Source organism: Atractosteus spatula, chromosome 6 (genome assembly GCF_055471065.1).
Source record: "Atractosteus spatula isolate fAtrSpa1 chromosome 6, fAtrSpa1.hap1, whole genome shotgun sequence".
NCBI classification, from domain to species: domain Eukaryota; kingdom Metazoa; phylum Chordata; class Actinopteri; order Semionotiformes; family Lepisosteidae; genus Atractosteus; species Atractosteus spatula.
In genome coordinates, this window is record NC_142711.1 from 4,592,815 (window position 1) to 4,610,654 (window position 17,840).

A 17,840-nucleotide genomic window follows, 5' to 3' on the forward strand; every position below is an offset into this window, starting at 1 on the left:
TTGGTGGGCCTGACAGATTTAAGTCTGACACCATTCATAATTTATTACAATACTATAATTTTTGGCATTTATTTAGATTTATTATTAAACATAAGTTAAACAAATGTATTTGATCAGTTTATTTTTTTAAATAATGTGTGTAAACACTGTTCAATTCTTCCTTTCTAATCTGAATGTGAAAGGTTTTATCCTCTTTCTTGCTTACTGTATACGGCAGGAGCAGCGAGGTCACAGTGGAAAGAGCTCCATTTTCCAGCACGCAAAGAAAATAGGAGACACAACCCAAGAATAAAATGCATGATGGCCCTTGCAGAACAAACTATGAAATACTGTCTATTCTTTCTGGACAAAACTATATAGAATTATGTTATAGATTTGAACCTGAGCTCTGTTCTGCTTCACTTTTTGTTGCTTGCTGTGGACATAAGTCCACTGCAATTTCATCATACCCTAGCAAAGCTCTGAAAGTTGCTTTTGTGCAGAGCTTTTCTTTTTTCAGTCCATGTTTAAGGCATTAAGGAGAGATTATAGGTTTTGAAAGCTTACTCCAGGAAACATGCTTCCAGACAATTTGATATTTTGTACTGGGTTCACAGCTCTGAACGAGAGCATGCCCATCAGCAATCCAGCCCAATCACAAGGAGAGAACTAAGGGATGACTCTCTTTCACCCTGGCTGCTAGCAGAAACCAGCTCTTCGGATGAATCATCATCTCTCATTTAGTTAATATCAGGTCTATTTTAAGTCTTCTATCCAGCATTGTAGACAGTGTGGTTAAAACATTTGGTTTTAGGCCTTACAGTACTGGTGCTAAGTCAGTTTTCTCCATCAATTAACATTGAAGAAATCTACTGTATGTCACATGGTGATGCTAAACAATCATTAATTGACAAGAGCAGATCAATATAAGGACATATATATCTATTACTTTTGTAAATCACAACAAAGCCTTGGAGCATTTCTAAAAATAAATTCAAGTGCTAAAAGAACAACAAGCAAGGAGCTGTTGTTTTTATCTGGTTTTGTTGCTTCCTAGTGTCAGCCTCATTTAAATTATACTCATTAGTGTGGCCCTAGGGGAAACAGTGCTTCAATGCCCTTAACTTCAATCACCTGAATCAAATTTTAAATATTCACAAAATATTCTGTAGTCTGTATGTGCAGTCTTAAGGAACTTTTTATATAGGCATCAAAATGGTCTATTCATCCAAACAAAGTACACCTTTTTCAGTGTAATGTTTTCTAAAATATTACTCTAAAAATAAAATGAAAGAATAAAATAACTAACAACATATTGTCTCAACCTGACTTAACAGCTTTTATCTTATTTTATAAACAAGCTTTGCCAAGGAAAGGTAACCAGCACAATGTGTTTTAAAAAAAGCTTATCTCTTATTTTAGCATAGATCGTATACAGTATATTATGGTGATTATTTTAATGCTTATCTTACTCAAATCTCCCTTGATGAAATTACAATTGTATTATGTACAGCAAGGACTTAAGTTCCCCTTTTTACTGTAGTTATAAAACTACAATTTACAACCCTTTTACCATTCATTGCTCATGAGAGACATTTAAGACCTACATTAGTGTTAACTACTCAATTCAGCTTTTTATACAAGAAGCATAAAACCAACAGCAAAAATAACACAATCCTATGTTTTTCACCAACAAACAGAAAAATAAATTGATTCATTACATGCCCCATGAAAAGAAAATCTAATATAAGGTTCCAAACCATAAAAATGGATAAATCACTGATATGAATAAGAAATCAAGATGTTTAAACATTAGCCAACATTAGCCAATGCAAAGTTCCATAACATGTAAAAACAGTGAAGAAAAACCAATTCATGCCATCAAAATGTACAACCCATCGCATCCAGAAGACGCATTTTAAAGCCAGTCTATTAAAAGGGAAGATGCTGGGGTGCCAAGGGCACAGAAGGTGCTAACATGTAAAAACACAGGCTCTCACAGAGCATGGGGAATGGACTGGACTTCCAAAGGGCAGCTGAGACCTGAAGAAGAAGCAGAGGGACTATCGGATTTTTATTCTATGGGTCATTACAAGACACTGGGGACAAAAGGCAAGTGGAAGACGTGAAAGGAAATACAAATCTGTAAATACAGCTCCACATAATTTTTCCTGTAACGCATTCAGTGTTGAAAGTTTGAAAGTACCACCATGCAAATATCTCCCTCAATGACACCCACATCAGGCAGGTTGGCGATTGTTGTCATTTTCAAAATTATTCTGAGTGTTCAAATGAACTATTACTACAGAACAGACTTTCTGGGCCAGCAAAAAACACAAAAGAAATAATCAAGAAACACTTCCTAGCTACAGAAATTTAGACGTCTGTCTTCATCAACGCGAAAATGAGGAAAAAACGGATGGAATGTCAGAAGGTATCCAAGACTTACATAAGTACACTCCTCAACTGGGCGCTGATACTGGCACATGAGTTTCCTTCCACTTACCTATGCTAGATATTTTATGGCACTACTTTCTTTTCTATACAACGCAAGAACATTACTGTTCAGTCACCATACAGTCACTTTAAAAATAACATTTCTTTGTTAGAGCTTCTGGACCCATGGTAAAAGGAACTCAACATTTTTGTGAATAATGGAAGTAGTCCTTCAGCATGATATTCAAAATTGGGAAAATTCCCTGCATCACTAAACAGTGATATAACAGATTACTGTATCAAAAAGACAAGAGGAATGCAGTTCTAGTAGCTCCATGCATTTAAAAATGGTTTTCAGTCCCAACGTGCTCTACTGTACATACAGGAGGGCACCAACTGCGTCCGCCACTCTAGGACAGCACTAACCTTGGCTACACATGGCAACCACTATGTACAGCACGTCAGGAAGAGAAGCGAGAAGAATGACTTCAAAGGTTGAATTAAAAAAAATGCAAAGAGTGGAATTCAGCAAGGACCTTGGGGCTAACACCCCCATCTTTTGTACTCAGCCAAGGGATGTTCAGACAGCTAAGTGGACAGCACCTCAGTTGACTGCTTAATCGGAACAATGGCTCCCATCACCACGCTGGGGTTCGGACAGGTTTGGAAATTCCTGTCCAGAGAGAAGAATGCCAACTGAAGCAGCAACATTATCTTCCTTAGAGGTCTACAATCCCTGGACCGACCACCGCCAGCCATGACAAGAGCAGGCAACAGTGGTGTCTGCAAAACCTAGGATGACAGGCCAGAACATCTCCTTTGGTCACGTTTCCCTTTTTCTTCATTGTATTTCAGGAAACATGTAAATAACACCATATTGACGGCTGATTATAACTAATCTGATGATGAAGATACAGATAATAGGTTTCAGGCATCTACACTTCTTGAAAGTTATTTTTACTTCATACATCAGTATAAGGAAAAAGTTAAATATTTCCAATATGCATTTCCAATCTTTTCAAACGCCCGCTTATGGCAGTTTCTTGCGGTTTTAACTTGAACTCAGCTCTGACTACTTCATGCACCCTTAGGGATGAAAGCCCACCTCTAACAGCCCCTTGCAATCAAATCCATCTCAAAATGAACAGCTCCTCTCCCGTGGGTCCAATACATCACTCATGGCTTCCACCACATCAAGCATTGCTTTTGCATCCATTGTAAGATTGCGCGTACACAAAGCATGCCTTAACGAACCCTAAAGGTATCATAAGATTCTGCAGTAATCTGATGTGTTTTCTTCACATCTATAAATTAGTGTCCTGTCCTTTATCAGATGCCTCTTATAAATTATCCATGGAAAAATAGAAGGAAAAGAGAATTAAAAAAATGATGTTGATATTGGGAGACAGAGTGAAGGAAAAAAAAATATTGCTAATGACTAATTGGAAAAAACTTTCAAGCAATCAGGGAGAAAATGATTTCCCATCGTAAGACTCAGAGGAGAAGACAATATGAAATTTTAATGCAAATTTAATTCTTTAGGCATATACAGTAGTATACATTCTTTGGAAACAAATTCAACAGGCAGGCACTTGAATCTGTAGATCAAAGCACTGAGACAGACCCCATTTTATCTTTTGGTAGTCTTTTTGTGAACTGGCATGAATCTATTTCAAAGGAGAAGCACACACTTCTTTGGAGCTTGTTAGGTGTTTTTTTGTCCCTGAGCTGCTAACATCATGTTGTTTAAGTTTACTGGTGCAGACAGCCTGAAATTAGTAACGTCTTTGTAATTAATTCTGCTATTGTCACAAGAGCAGGCAGAATTTTTACATTTCTGAATTGTTTCATGAATTGTTAGCATTAGTGGGACACAGCAAGGACTAAACAATATCCATTCATCTAAATGATATCCTTTATCATCATCTGAAAGTACTTTACTGTCAGACTCCACTCAGGAACTGCTGACATTTTAGAAAGCTTACAGCAGCAATAATAACTCATTATTTGAAATTAAATAAAAAGTCCATTTCCAAAGTGCCTCTAAGAATTACAACAGTTAAACATGTTAAACATCTGCAGGAGCATGAGACAAACACTGAACCAAATACTTCTGTGAAAGTACCAGTGACAAAAACATGCATTTTATTATGTTATTAATTAATCATTTTTCCACAATCATTTACAATACTGCTGATTGCTGGCATGGGTGGAAATGCACTTTCTAAAAAGCAAGCTACAGGCATGGTCAGCCTTGCTGTAATCACATGAAACACATGGAAGATTACTACTAATATTTTCAAGTCAGAAATCCACTTTAGCCGTGAATAACCTACAAACCGAAATTCATCTGAAATCCTCAGAGTGCAGCCTGTTATCTTGCATGGACAAGAACATCAAATAGGCATACATTTAACTGCATACCCCAGGATGATCATGCTGCCCAAACCACGTGGGCTCCTGAGAGGCCGAAGAGGTGCACGGGTTTAGCATGGCGGGCAACACCTTGGGCACCAGACTTTGGTCTACAATTCCTGGATTGTGTGCCCGCTTGCCTGGATAGGCTTCGGGGGGGGGCCAAGCTGTCTTGGGTGACCCTCTGAAACCAACCAGCCTCACAAGCTTGGAGTCCGACACCAGGACTCCTTGAGGGAAAGAAAACACAGCTGTGGGCAGTGTGGATTTTGCAGGGACTCCATCACGGCACATTTCAGAGGAAAGTGTGCACAGTTTACATCCAATCAATAATTGGCTACAACATAAATGGCTATAAAAAGACAAACTGCTGGTGATTACAAATCTTTAACACATGTAAATCTAGCTTAATATATACAAAGTGGTTCGATATATTAAATAACCTCCTTTTGAGTATTTTCTCTGAAACATTATCTACCACAATCATTAAATTTGCATAGATATCTTATCCCAGCAGTATTTTATCTACACCAAATAACACACAAGGTGTGGTGAAGGATTTGTGGATTTTTCCAGTGCACCTAAATAAGTGAGAAAAATGCTAGCCTTCTGGACGCAAAATATACCTACACGTCTAAGTGCGATCTTAAAGTAAATTCTTAAAATTTCAAATTGCTGTTGTGTTATAATAAGCAAAATGTTAAGTACAAGTAAATCGAGCATAAATACCAGAGCAAATGAAAATATTTAAGCTCCCTTCCCTGATGACCAAATAAACGTAATAACCTGAAATACACCCTATTGATTTTTCCCCAGCTACGCCTCTGGACATTCTTCAGTAAGTCCTGCGGCACTTCTAGCAGTGTTTAGCCAGTGATTATAAAAATCCCATGATTCCATCTCTCAGCTACACTAATACAATCTGATTCCAATTTGTAACCTCATTAGGTTTCAGATCGTGAGGGCAACACAAGGAAGGAACATCCTGCGTTCTTCCTTTTCACTTACAACAGAGCCACTGCACAGCAGAAACAAACCTCCCCCCTTGCAAAGCTGAAGTGATACAACAGCTTGGCAACTGACGGGTTCAACACATGTGACAGCTAGACCTACTGGTCCACATGCTTCCGTTCCGTTTTCCCTGTTTGCTTCTCTGTTCTGTACCTCTGAGCATCTCTGACAAGCCTCTCTTCCTCGTTCCCCAGGGTAATTTCTGCATTGAGAAAGCCCGAGCAGCTTGCTCAACCTTGTCATCTTTACCCTATGTTGTTTTTAAAAAACAAATCCAACAAACCTGTTGGCATCCACGGGTCTGAGGATGGCTTCTCCTTGGTGTTGACTTGCTCCCAGTCAAAGTCATCGTCTTTAGCTTGGGTATATCCACAGGTTGTGTACGGATTTTCGAAGCTGCAATCGCCTGTGCGAAACGGCAGAAAAGGGGAAATGTTAGGAAAACTCTTACACCACAACCATTATATTGGTGTTTATTTCATGGGTTACAAAAGCAATTTGTGCTTCCAATACCAAAAACCTTTCAAGTTAGTCTAAAATTTCATATTGTACTCAACTTTCAATAAATGCCTCCTGAAAGTTGGAAACAACAAGGCCGTTCTAGTCGGCATCACCACGCTCCTGCCAGTGCCACTGTAACCAGCATGAACAGGCTGGTCTCTAATGTTTTACATTTCATCCTCACTATTAACCATAAATTACCATTCAACAAGTGAGCTCGCAGTCACGCTTCCTTGCTGTTGACTGCAGAGCTGCCCATCTTAAAGTTTAAACATCGTAAGTAACGACCACGACCTTTTGTTTCTATTACTTCCAAATAGAGAAAAAAATCTTAAAGAACAACTGACATTTTAATGAGTTATTTAAAGTGGCAATTTGCTATAATATTGCACTTTATTACACTTACATAATCTATATGAATATTTATTCATATATAATTTTTATATATTAATACTTATTTAATTTACTTATTAAATAAGTAATTATATAATATATGAGTGTAATATTAGCTCATATATACTGCAATGTTTGCTTTATTTGTATGTTTATTCTTTAAAGTCTAGTAAAGGTGCCGACATCATAGATCTCTTATCAAAATACAATAGATACAGCAATAATTAGCAACAACTTTGAAAGCCTTCCAATCAGTACAATATTCTCTGATCTTTTGGCAGACACTAATTTAATGGGATGATTTTGGCCAAAAAAATGTATTATCTTTTTTGTTTGGTTTCAAAAGTAATTTCATGAGATGAGATCATATTCTTGTGACTGGAAAAAAAAACCTACAGCAGTAATTCAACTGCTGTGTGGTAAAATTAAACTCCCCCAGAATAAAGGAGAATATATATTTAGATACACTTTACACTTTGTCACATTGTCAGGTTTATTATGAAATGATTCTGTGAGGCATATAATTTAAGCATTTATATCTGCATGTAGAAAATCTGTCATCACCTAGAACAGCCTTACATTCAGGTTTCAGAACTGTGTTCTTTTATTTCGACAGAATTGTAATTTATTTCTACAATGACATTCTTACACAAATTACAACTTCAAGCCATCACTGTAAGTACAATTACGATAACAAAACAGTTGTCAGTTTTAACTTTAACAAAAGGAAAGGAAAAATTAAAATGCATCTAGCCCCAGGTAGATATCTCACTTTTGAAAAACAATTTATTTGTACTGATTTCTTACCTCTTACTGTAACATTTTATGAGGCATTGTGTTTCATTATAAATATGTGTGTAAATGTGGAAGGCTAGTATACCAACACCATAACAACAGGGAGAACAATAACTGAAGCTTTATTTACCCAAGGGGAATGTTGTCAATCAATTAAAACCCCTTATTTTGATTTTTACACTTAACTATTTTTCATACACGGACACTTTGGCATTGGGGTCCTTCTTACTAATTAGGACTTACTATTATTTTGACAACTCCTATCCACAGTTATCCTGTGGGTGTACAAACTTTTTTTTAACTAATCCATGTTTATTTTAATAACAGGTCACAAAGAAAGAAGGGAAAAATAGAAGCAAAATTCATTTTTCAACACCCCAATCCAGTTGTTATTTTAAAACTTCCTGATGTACAGAGCATACAGTAATAGGAACAAGTACTGGGTTTATTCCATGCTGAAAAGAGAAGAAAGAAAACACAATGTTTCGGCTGCGGAGCCTTCTTCAGGTGTAAGAAAGATAGGGCAGTCGGCAAAGATGTACAGTACTAACAACAGCCAAAACATTGTGTTTTCTTTCTTCTCTTTTCAGCATGGAATAAACCCAGTACTTGTTCCTTTGTAGCCTACGCATGCTGACATAGCTACCCACCTGAACATATACAGTAATAAGCCTTGCAATGAATTCAGTTTCAAACTGGTAGTTTCAAGTAATATGAACAGATTTTTTAAAATCAGTTTTTTTTAAATACAGCCAACAACTCATAGAAATTTCATAAGAAAATCTGAATACCACAACAAGGCTGTTCTGCCCATCTATGGCAGCTTTTATGATAGTTTGTAGCTAATTGATCTGAGGTTTTCTGGATCAGCCATTAATGACTGAAACCTGGGTATTAGCTTTGACAACATACTTTAGCCAGACAGCTTGTTCCAAATTTAACCTGATCAGACATTGTAATACATATTGTATATGTATAACTCATTTCGCACACATGCAGTTATCAACGCTAAGCTACGTTGCACAGCTTGTGGTGGGTGTCCCATACTGTATGTGGCAGACAGCTTCAATGCCTGTGTGGTTATTACGATGAAGGAATTTTGATTAGATGCCAAACAGTTATGTGACTGGCTTTGGAAACTGAGGCAATTCACACTTCCTCCAGGGGTTTAAGCATTTTCCAGAGAAACTGGAAGTTCACACGAGCACCTTTAATTAAATCCTTGCTTTAATTCCTTGGGTATTTTAAACACTTCCAAGTTCCTCTAGTGAATGTATTTTTCAATCCAGAGAAAGACATCTGTGCAATATACAATATGCAATTGCACATTATCCTGCATACTTCAAGAAAAACAAGTGTGTGCCATATCAATACAGCCAAGTGCAAGTGAAAAACACAGGGTACCCAAGCTAACCAAAAATCCCTGAAAGCAATAATCGAAGTGATGTCCACTTGGAGTGTTTATCATGAAGGTTATCATGAGTTCAGACTCTAGCTCATTGGCGGAACAAGGTACTGGGAGAAAAAATGAATCTGCAGGCTTTTATTCACAAGCCTTAAACAATAATCTCACCATTTCCTCATATAATATAATTCAACCTCATGGGCATCACAAAGCCACTGTAAACACCTGTTATTTGAAAACCTCATAAAAGACTCAAGAATTCAATCTGGTGAGCCTGCTTTTCATGATTGTGCTAGTAAAACTACTACTGTTCTCTAAGCTGCTTTTTAGGTTTAAGAAAGATTAATAATCAGCTTGTTTTTATTGGGTCAGGAATAGGCTATGCCTTTTAGTCTAGTATCTGTTAAAGCCACCAAACTTATTCATTCTTGGAAAAAAAATCAATTCCATTCACTCCATACAGTAACATTGCTGCTTTTATATTGTGTAGAAGATTTTTTCAGATTAATTAAAAAGACATACCAAATAAAACACCTAAACAGTGTTAATCTAACTGCACTGTTTCCACTACCTGATTATTCACCACTTGCTGAGGTTTCATTTCTTTCATAATATCTGCAGCTTTCTTCATAGCTCTTGATAATCCATCTGATTTTACAGAATGTACAGGTCTTTGACAAATTGGATAAAGTAGCTTTTATTCGCTTTTGATATTAAAATCAATGGCTTCAAGAATGAAAGCATTTCTCTTTGAGCCACGGAGTCAAGAGAGACTTGGCAGCACAGTGATATCTCTTTTATTCATTAGTGTCGTGGGTTCACTGCAGTTCTTATCCTTTACTGATAGAATCAATTTGCTGTAACCTGTGTGCTGCTATTAAATTTAAGCTGAAAATAATGGTTGGGGGGGGGGGGGAGATACTCAGACAAAACAAGCTGTGCTTCCTTGCTAATTAGAAATGGGTATTTTCATTTCAGTAATTATCGAGGAATGAAATGGCACATTATTTTAAATCCCTTTTCATCTGCAGAAGCACAAGCTCCTACTATAACCATCACGGGATACAAATGCTTTTGCTAGTCATTAGGCCAAGATAAAGGCAGGTTCTGATTACATCTCAACAGAGGGAAAATCAAATAAGCACCTGTTTAGAATTCATTTCTTTCTCTCTTTGTGTTTCATTTCTCCTACGATAAAAATAGCACCTTAAAAAGAAAAAAAATGATTCTACTCCTCATTTCTTGTGAGCTAAGTGGGGATCAGTGGGGAGGTCTGAAAAAAGCTAGGGACAGTTTTCACCATTTACTGTACAGTACATTGCCTTTTCCTTAACCTTTTCCTACCTGTGAATGCCAGAAAAGCAGGACAGGCTTTCTAAACACACAAGTAGCACAGACCATCTTCCAGCTTCATCTCATAGACATCTTTACTATGCTTAAGTCCTTAAACACATCAATCAAGAGTTGGTCACGACAAAATCCTACAGCACAACACAGAAGTTAGAAAACATTTTTGATGTCTTTACAAGGTGCATTGCGATTTCTGATTCTGTAGGACCGAGATACAGTACACGAAGGTACAGGATTTCTGTCACCTTCCTTACTAATTTAAAGTACGATTGAAGTGTGGTGGGTGGGTACTTGGTACTTGGGTTCTTTTTCATTTGTGTGTGTATCTTACACAGTCAATTCACTGGCAAAGGCATGACAAGTACATTACGTCCATTCAGCTGTAAAAACAAAAAAAGGGATTTGAAATGTTCAAATCAACATGCCCCCAGAGTACAAACAGACTGCATGCAGAATTAAAGCATTACCTTCTTGTCAAGTGGAACATATGCTAAAAACATTTAAACATTTCACATGTAGTTTATGTCAGAAAATTAACAAAACAGAAAAGTTATATTGTTTTAATTCAACACCAATTTTTTCACCTTAATCTTAGTGTATGCTACAGGACCTCATAATATTCCGTTTTAAAAGAGGAGTAAACTAGACTCTTGGAGTGGGCAGTACAAAGCATTCCCTCCAAGACAGCGTGACACAGAACAGACCCCTTTTGGAGACAGTTCCTTAGTTTGTGCTATTCGCATTGACGCAGCCCATGCTATGCAGTCCAGTGATAAGTCAATAAATCTCTCAAGTATCAGCAATGTCTGTTGGCTGCCTCTGTTCTAAAATTTTTTTTTTTAATTTTACCAAAGACCCAATTGCCACAAATGAAAGAAAGCGGGTACATGATAAAATGACTGACATTACTGGCACTGAATTTTAATAAGATACAAAAGGACCAAAACTTTGAAAATGGTGTAGGAAGCTTGTTATAGTCAAAAGCAAAATGTGCGAGTGTTTTCTCTCTGATTTGACAAATGTGTCATGTTGGAACAAGGCCAGAATAAAGCAGCATGTGAAGAGTGGGCTGTAATTTGAGTCCATGCCCAGATAATTGCCATGCCATTTTCTTAAGTCAACATACTATGGTCTCCACCATTTCAACAAAGTTGTTTGCAAGGAAAAACAATTCTCCATAGTTTCACTACAGATGGGGAACCCCTGCCTTTAACAAGCTATTTTGCCACAATAACATTAAAATTGTATTCAGAGTGAGGAGATAGAGGGCTTTGAGGGTTTTGTAGTTAACTCTAACAAATCTATAGAAAAAATATTTTTATATTCACACTAAATTAGTTTCTCATTGGAGACTCTGCAACTGCTGACACTTCTTTTGACTGCACCTTTTAACGTATAATTTAGTGATCCTCTTGGTTTAGTTGGGTATTGTAAATGCACTATGCTCCCTTTGTCTTCTCACTTCAGGTGTGAACACCACGCATGCCGTAACAGCACGGTACTCTGAGGTTTTCTGAAGAGTGTTAATGCTCCAATACAGCAATGATCAAGGTGTACTATGCAAGGTTTCCACGGCACTCGTGTGCCGACCCACTGCCCTGCGGTGTAGCTGCAGATCACTACCCTGCGATCAGCACTGCTGCTTTATGCTGCAGTTCTGTCTGCAGCTTTCCGCGGGTGTCACTGTTAAACACCCTTTCGGGCTTTCCTCTGGCCCGTCGTGGTGGCAGCGAAGCAAAATTAGAGACACAGAAGCAGTTTTTGCATTGCGGGTCAGAAACTCGAAACTCGAAACCAGGGGTCTCCAACCCTAGTCCTGGACAGTCCCACTCCAGCACAAGCTCTCATAGGCAGCCTTTAAAACATCCACTTCTAAGGCCCTGGAACATTTTAGTTATGATCAACTAAACAGGTGGCATGTTCAATTAAGTCATTTAGAAATCATCTGGAACACAAATCTGAATATCCTTCAAATACCCTTCAGGCCTCAACCCTTCAAGTCCCTCAAACCCTAATTTTAAAATTTAGGATGACCTGTAGAAATAACTGGTTCGCCTCAGGGGTGTGTGCTGTTCCCCATCCTATACATACGTTATACAGAAAGCTCTAGAAGCGCTTTTGAGGACGGACACATCATTAAGTTTGCTGATGACTCCAAGACGTGGACACTGATCATGGGCCTGTAATGGATTATTTCGTTGAATAGTGCAACAACTCCTTCCTTCAGCTTAATGTGTCAAAACCCAATGACATAACCATTGATTATAGAAAGCAACCACCAGTTTCACAACCAATAGTTACTAAGGAGCAAAACATTGTTGAAATTGTCAACAGTTACAAATACATTAGCGCCATTCCTGATTATAAGCTAACCTCTGAGGAAGACACAAAGCCATATGTAAAAAGAGCCAAGAGAGATTCTTTTTTCTGAGAAAATTCTGCTCTTTTAATGTGTGTAGTACAGTGATGACTGTATTCCATAGAAGTTTTACTGAAACTGTCCTAACTTTCACTGTAGTAGCCTCATTTTTGGAACCTTAATACTTGCAATAACAACAAAAGACAGCACGATTGTGAAGGCAGCCAGCAAAGTTATCAGTGCACAACAGTTACAACTGGCAGATATCCAGACAGTGTATATAATCACTGTCATGACCACTCCTTGCACAGTGAAATTGAGCTCTTCTGCGCATTCAGTCCCTCACACTATCCCCTTCTGCTGCCAGCAGAGCCATGTGGCCATGAGACTGTTCATTCCGTTTCCCTGGCAACCCATTAATTTCACAGGTACAGTATGCTGCTACAGTATTAGGATGCATCCATATGGAAAAAAAAAGAGTACAATAAAACAAGTACAGGGAAATTAACCAAGGCATCTAGTCTTTCATCTAGGTCTCTGAATCAAGGGCAAGAAGACACCAAGTCAAACACAATACGAAAGATGGAAACGTAGACGAGCTCTGGGTCCAGTGCATTTTGAAAATCTCTTTCTGACTAAATAACAGCAGAAATGTGAAAGATCATCTTTGTCCTGTGTGTGTGCAGCTCATTCTGGGATGCTTAGTGGTGATTAACAAGAGGTACAAGACTTCCGGATAAACCACATCCTTTACACAGGACCCCCAGGACCGAGCTTCTTATATCACTGTCAGCAATACACTGCACTGCACTGCCTGTTTTCTGGCTTTGCAATGAATGGCAAATGCCACCATGTCCGCCACAGCAGTAAAAAGGCTGTGCAGTCATATCCCTATTGTTGATCAGTGACTAATATAAAATCACATTGTTGAACAGATAAGCTTTGTCTGCACATCCTGCATAAGCCATCCTGCAAAAACAGCCAGATATTTGGGAAAATGAATAATAACCAAAAGCACCACTTCTTCTCTCTGCTTACCTACAAACAAAATTCTTCTATGATAAACTAAGTGTAGATGCCGTACAATAACCATGTTATTGGACAAACGTACACACAATTTGCACTTCTATAAATGCAATTGGTTACAATAACAACTAGGATGACTCACCAAAAATGTTATAATATAAGCAATACCTCTGAATTCTAGAATTTTTTCCTTAGATTAGGGTTTGTATGCATGTCTGCAGTAACCAAGCACGTGCATGTTGTATGTGTTAGTTCTCAAGCTGACGGAGGTCACAACCAATGTCTGTGCAGCAAGTCCCCCAACTTAATTTTCTACTCGGATAAGCATGTGATGATCTGGAAGGATCAGAAGGTTAGTGTATGATGAAGACAGGAACAAAGACGATGTCTCATACAAACATCCAACAGAGACATTCTGGCTAGTGGGTGACTTATTCAGTATACACGTATGCCATTACCAACATTTCACAACTGCACAAAGGGATGAAAATATATGTATTTAGTACAGTGAGCATTAAATTTATGCTCATTACTGGCCTGTAACTCTGGAATTTTATTTGAGGTACTAGTTAAAATAATATTCAGTGCAAAAATAAAAAACTTTAAGACATTTCCGAAACTAACTTGTGAATAAAAAATAAAGCAGGTGTTAAAAGATAAAACTATACAAGAAAAATACCACAACTAGCAATCTGATCAAATGTAGTTAGGGATTAATTTTAACTCTCAGATTCAAGCCACATCCACTTACTAAGCCAGATCAGGGTAATTTGCTGTTATACATCCTTGTCTGGGCTTATCCTAATTTACACATCGTTTTCCTACAAAAGCATTGTGAACGTGATAGGTTTCCTAACACTTTGAACACTTATTTCAGTCTGAAATTACTGTATATACATTACATATAGTTGTACAGTCATTGCACTGTCCCCAGTGTTAAATGTATTTAAAAACCATTCACCTCACATTTTTAACACCACTAGCAGGGTTTTCTTTAACAGGCAATTCAGCAGAAATCATAGTTGTAGCACCCCTTCTTCTCTGCCAAATCAGCTATTACCAGCCTTTTTACACCTTTTATCTCCTCTCGCTTAAAAACCACAAGTGTACTTTTTGCTCTATCGTCATCTATGGCTGTGCTCATTTTAATGAACATCTTGTCTTTTTGCATCCCCAAAGACAGAAACCACAAAGCAATCTCAGGTAATTTAAAACCAATGTCTGATATCTCCCTCAACCGCTGTCTATTTGAGCCTGAAATCCTGCTGTTAAACCCATTTGGGACTGATGAGCCATTTCAGTCAAACCTTATTTCACTTATTTATCACAAGCCCCTAGTAGGAAGGTTTGCTGTGGATTGCTTGTATGTACTGTCTAAGGCTTTGAACTTTTGAAGAGATTTAAACAGTCAATCTCAATATCATTATGAGTCTCAGCATGCATTTCTCCCATTGATTTTGCGGGGAAAAAAGTTTCAACTTATATTTTCCACAGGTAATTTTTTCATTTGCTTTCGATGGCTTTTCTGCATTGCAGTTCACTGTGCAAACCTCGACCAGAGAGCGGGGTGAAAAATGACAATGAGAAGACGGACCTAAGGGACTTTTTCTCAGCGTAACACTTTATATATTGCTAAAAAAAAGGCAAGAAAACAATTCATCTATACAAGTTTGGCATTCTGACTTTGTTTCAGTAAAAGGGGAAGATCATTTCAGTTACCTCAATTATTTAGTGAAGTTTCAGTTGTTTACTACTTAATAAAATTATAATGCTTAGACACTTTCTTTATTTAACCCCTCTGAAGCTAATTATGATCTACAGCTGCGCTATTTCATCACCACAATAATTCATAATTGAACCAAATATCCATAAGCAAGGATTACCTATTACATCACCCATTATTGGCATGAGAAATTATATACAAATTAAACTCAAAGATACTCTGGATTTAATACACATTTTAAACAGCAAACAAAACAGAAAATGTGAACAAAAATACAGATAAAAGTCCCGTGGTAAATTTTCAGTATGAATCTCAAAATTAAACATTTCCAGGTTTAGTTTGGGTATAGCCTTCTTGAACACTGTTGTCTCAAGAATTTTGTTAATGTATCACTAAGAAACCTGATGCATCTGAATGGCCTCATGAGCATTCAAATGGCAGAGTTCCTCTGCTGACATATGGATTATTTCTTTTAAATGGCCATTTGTACAGATTTCAACTTATTTCAACAATATTAACTCATTCACTACCACGCAGTACCTGACATTTTTATGAAATAATGAGTCCACCCTGAAGATCAGTATTTTGTTATCCTATGGAAGAATGTCTCAGAAACCAGGACCTTAGATAAATTAGAAACATTCCTGGACTCAGAACTCCATCAATCATGTCTGAAAACAAAATACATTTAAATTTGAAAAACTACTGACTAGGGGTTGACGGAGGATCACTGAACAGAGCAACAAACATTAATCATATTAATGATTAATTAATCATTAATTAATGAAACGTTGTGTTTTCTCTCTTCTCTTTTCAGCATGGAATAAACCTGTTACTTGTTCCTTTGCAGACTACGCATGCTGTCGCAGCTCCCCACCTGAACTATTCTAAGTGAATGTCACAGTAGAGCCCTAAAAGTCCGTGGCTCTCTCAACGTTTGTTTACATGTTGCCCTTAACCAACATCTTAGAGAAGAGCAGAAAAACCTGCAGAGACCAGATGCTTTGGAGATTGTTGGAAAAGCATATATCATGCAACCAGAAATACCGGTACATGGCAAACACCAAGTGCAGTGTTTCAAAGCAATATATCACTAAAGAGGTTCCACCTCAACACATTCAAGGTGCAAAGATTTATGGATTACACTGTTCTTTTACTACAATTCGCAAATCATTAATTAAGATGTACGGATCAAAGTGCCATTATGAACACTAAGCTGAAGTCATTAATGAGGAAACAACAGACCTCCAGCAATGGTTTTCGATGGACACCATTCATTAAACCCCCCAGGGCACCTAAATAAGGAAATACCAGGAAAGACACCCTCAGTGAAGCAACAAGTGGAGTGGCTCCAACCAAAGGCTTGGTGGGATTATGATCTTGATCCTCAGTCAGCACTGGCCGGGTCTTCAGAAGCAGAAATAAAAAGGCCCCTCTGCAGCTATAGACAAACAGTTTACCCTTAAAGTACATCTTCTGGAGATTTCTTTGAGAATAGCAGCATAAATATGATTGGACCTAAAAAACCCCAGCAACAGAGGAACAGCGCGACTGGAAGAGTCCTGTACAATTGTGAAACTCCACACTGCAGGAACACCCTGGTCCTGCGACACATATCTTAGTAAATGGCTGGAAGCTGTATAAAGTACTGGTGCTTTTTACTTGAGAATTTACCTACCAGTAAGTGTGGACAGACTTCATAACAGACCACGCTAACGCCACACTCTACTGTTCAGTAGCACTCTCGCCACAGTTACCTGTACATGCGTAGTGTGTTATTACACTCCATATATTACACCAGGCCATAGCCAGGTGTAAGAGATGTGGAAATACACTAGTTCTCTGAGCTTCGGGAGTCTCATTCCGTACTTGTAACGAAAGACTTATAAATTAAGAAAAACAAATTTTGCAAAGGGTTGAAAAAAAGGAAAATGGCATAGCTGAACAAACGAGGAGGGAAACCTACGTGATTCTATTTTTTCTTACCACAAGCCCTTTAAAGACTGTGAATCACCAAATGTATCTTGAAATACAGCATTGTTTTACATATGGTTTTCATTCCAATAATGACCAGTGTTCTGAACACTTTGCTTACTGGTGAATTAGCTTTAAAAAATAAAACTCATTTTGTCATCCTTGACAAATAAAACCTAACTAAAGACCAATAACCTTGTATGAAAAAGGCACTAGTATGAGATTTGCTATGTAAAGCACTTGAGATAAAAGTTGTTAAATACAATTTAATGCACTCCTGAGTGCAGTTAAATAGATATGAGGGATGACAAGCTGTCTTCATCTTTTCCATTTGTTAAATTATGATAGATGAACACTCTGCAATGTTGAATTTCAATGCAATATCTTTGTCATTCACTTTCACAGGACTCAAAGTACATCCAGTCTATAATTATACTAAATCTATCTCCATTTTAACAACCTGACACTATACA

General features: G+C 37.6%; 1 protein-coding gene across 4 annotated transcripts in view; it reads right to left on the minus strand.

The window, feature by feature from the left end:
• LOC148831714 (receptor-type tyrosine-protein phosphatase mu) overlaps positions 1–17,840 on the minus strand; it is a 242,427-nt gene that overhangs the window by 183,883 nt on the left and 40,704 nt on the right. For all 4 annotated transcript variants that reach the window (XM_088918656.1, XM_088918655.1, XM_088918658.1 and 1 more), the window contains exon 2: positions 6,125–6,247. In XM_088918656.1, the coding sequence (XP_088774782.1) occupies positions 6,125–6,247 (123 nt within the window). The remainder of the gene's footprint in view (positions 1–6,124; positions 6,248–17,840) is intronic.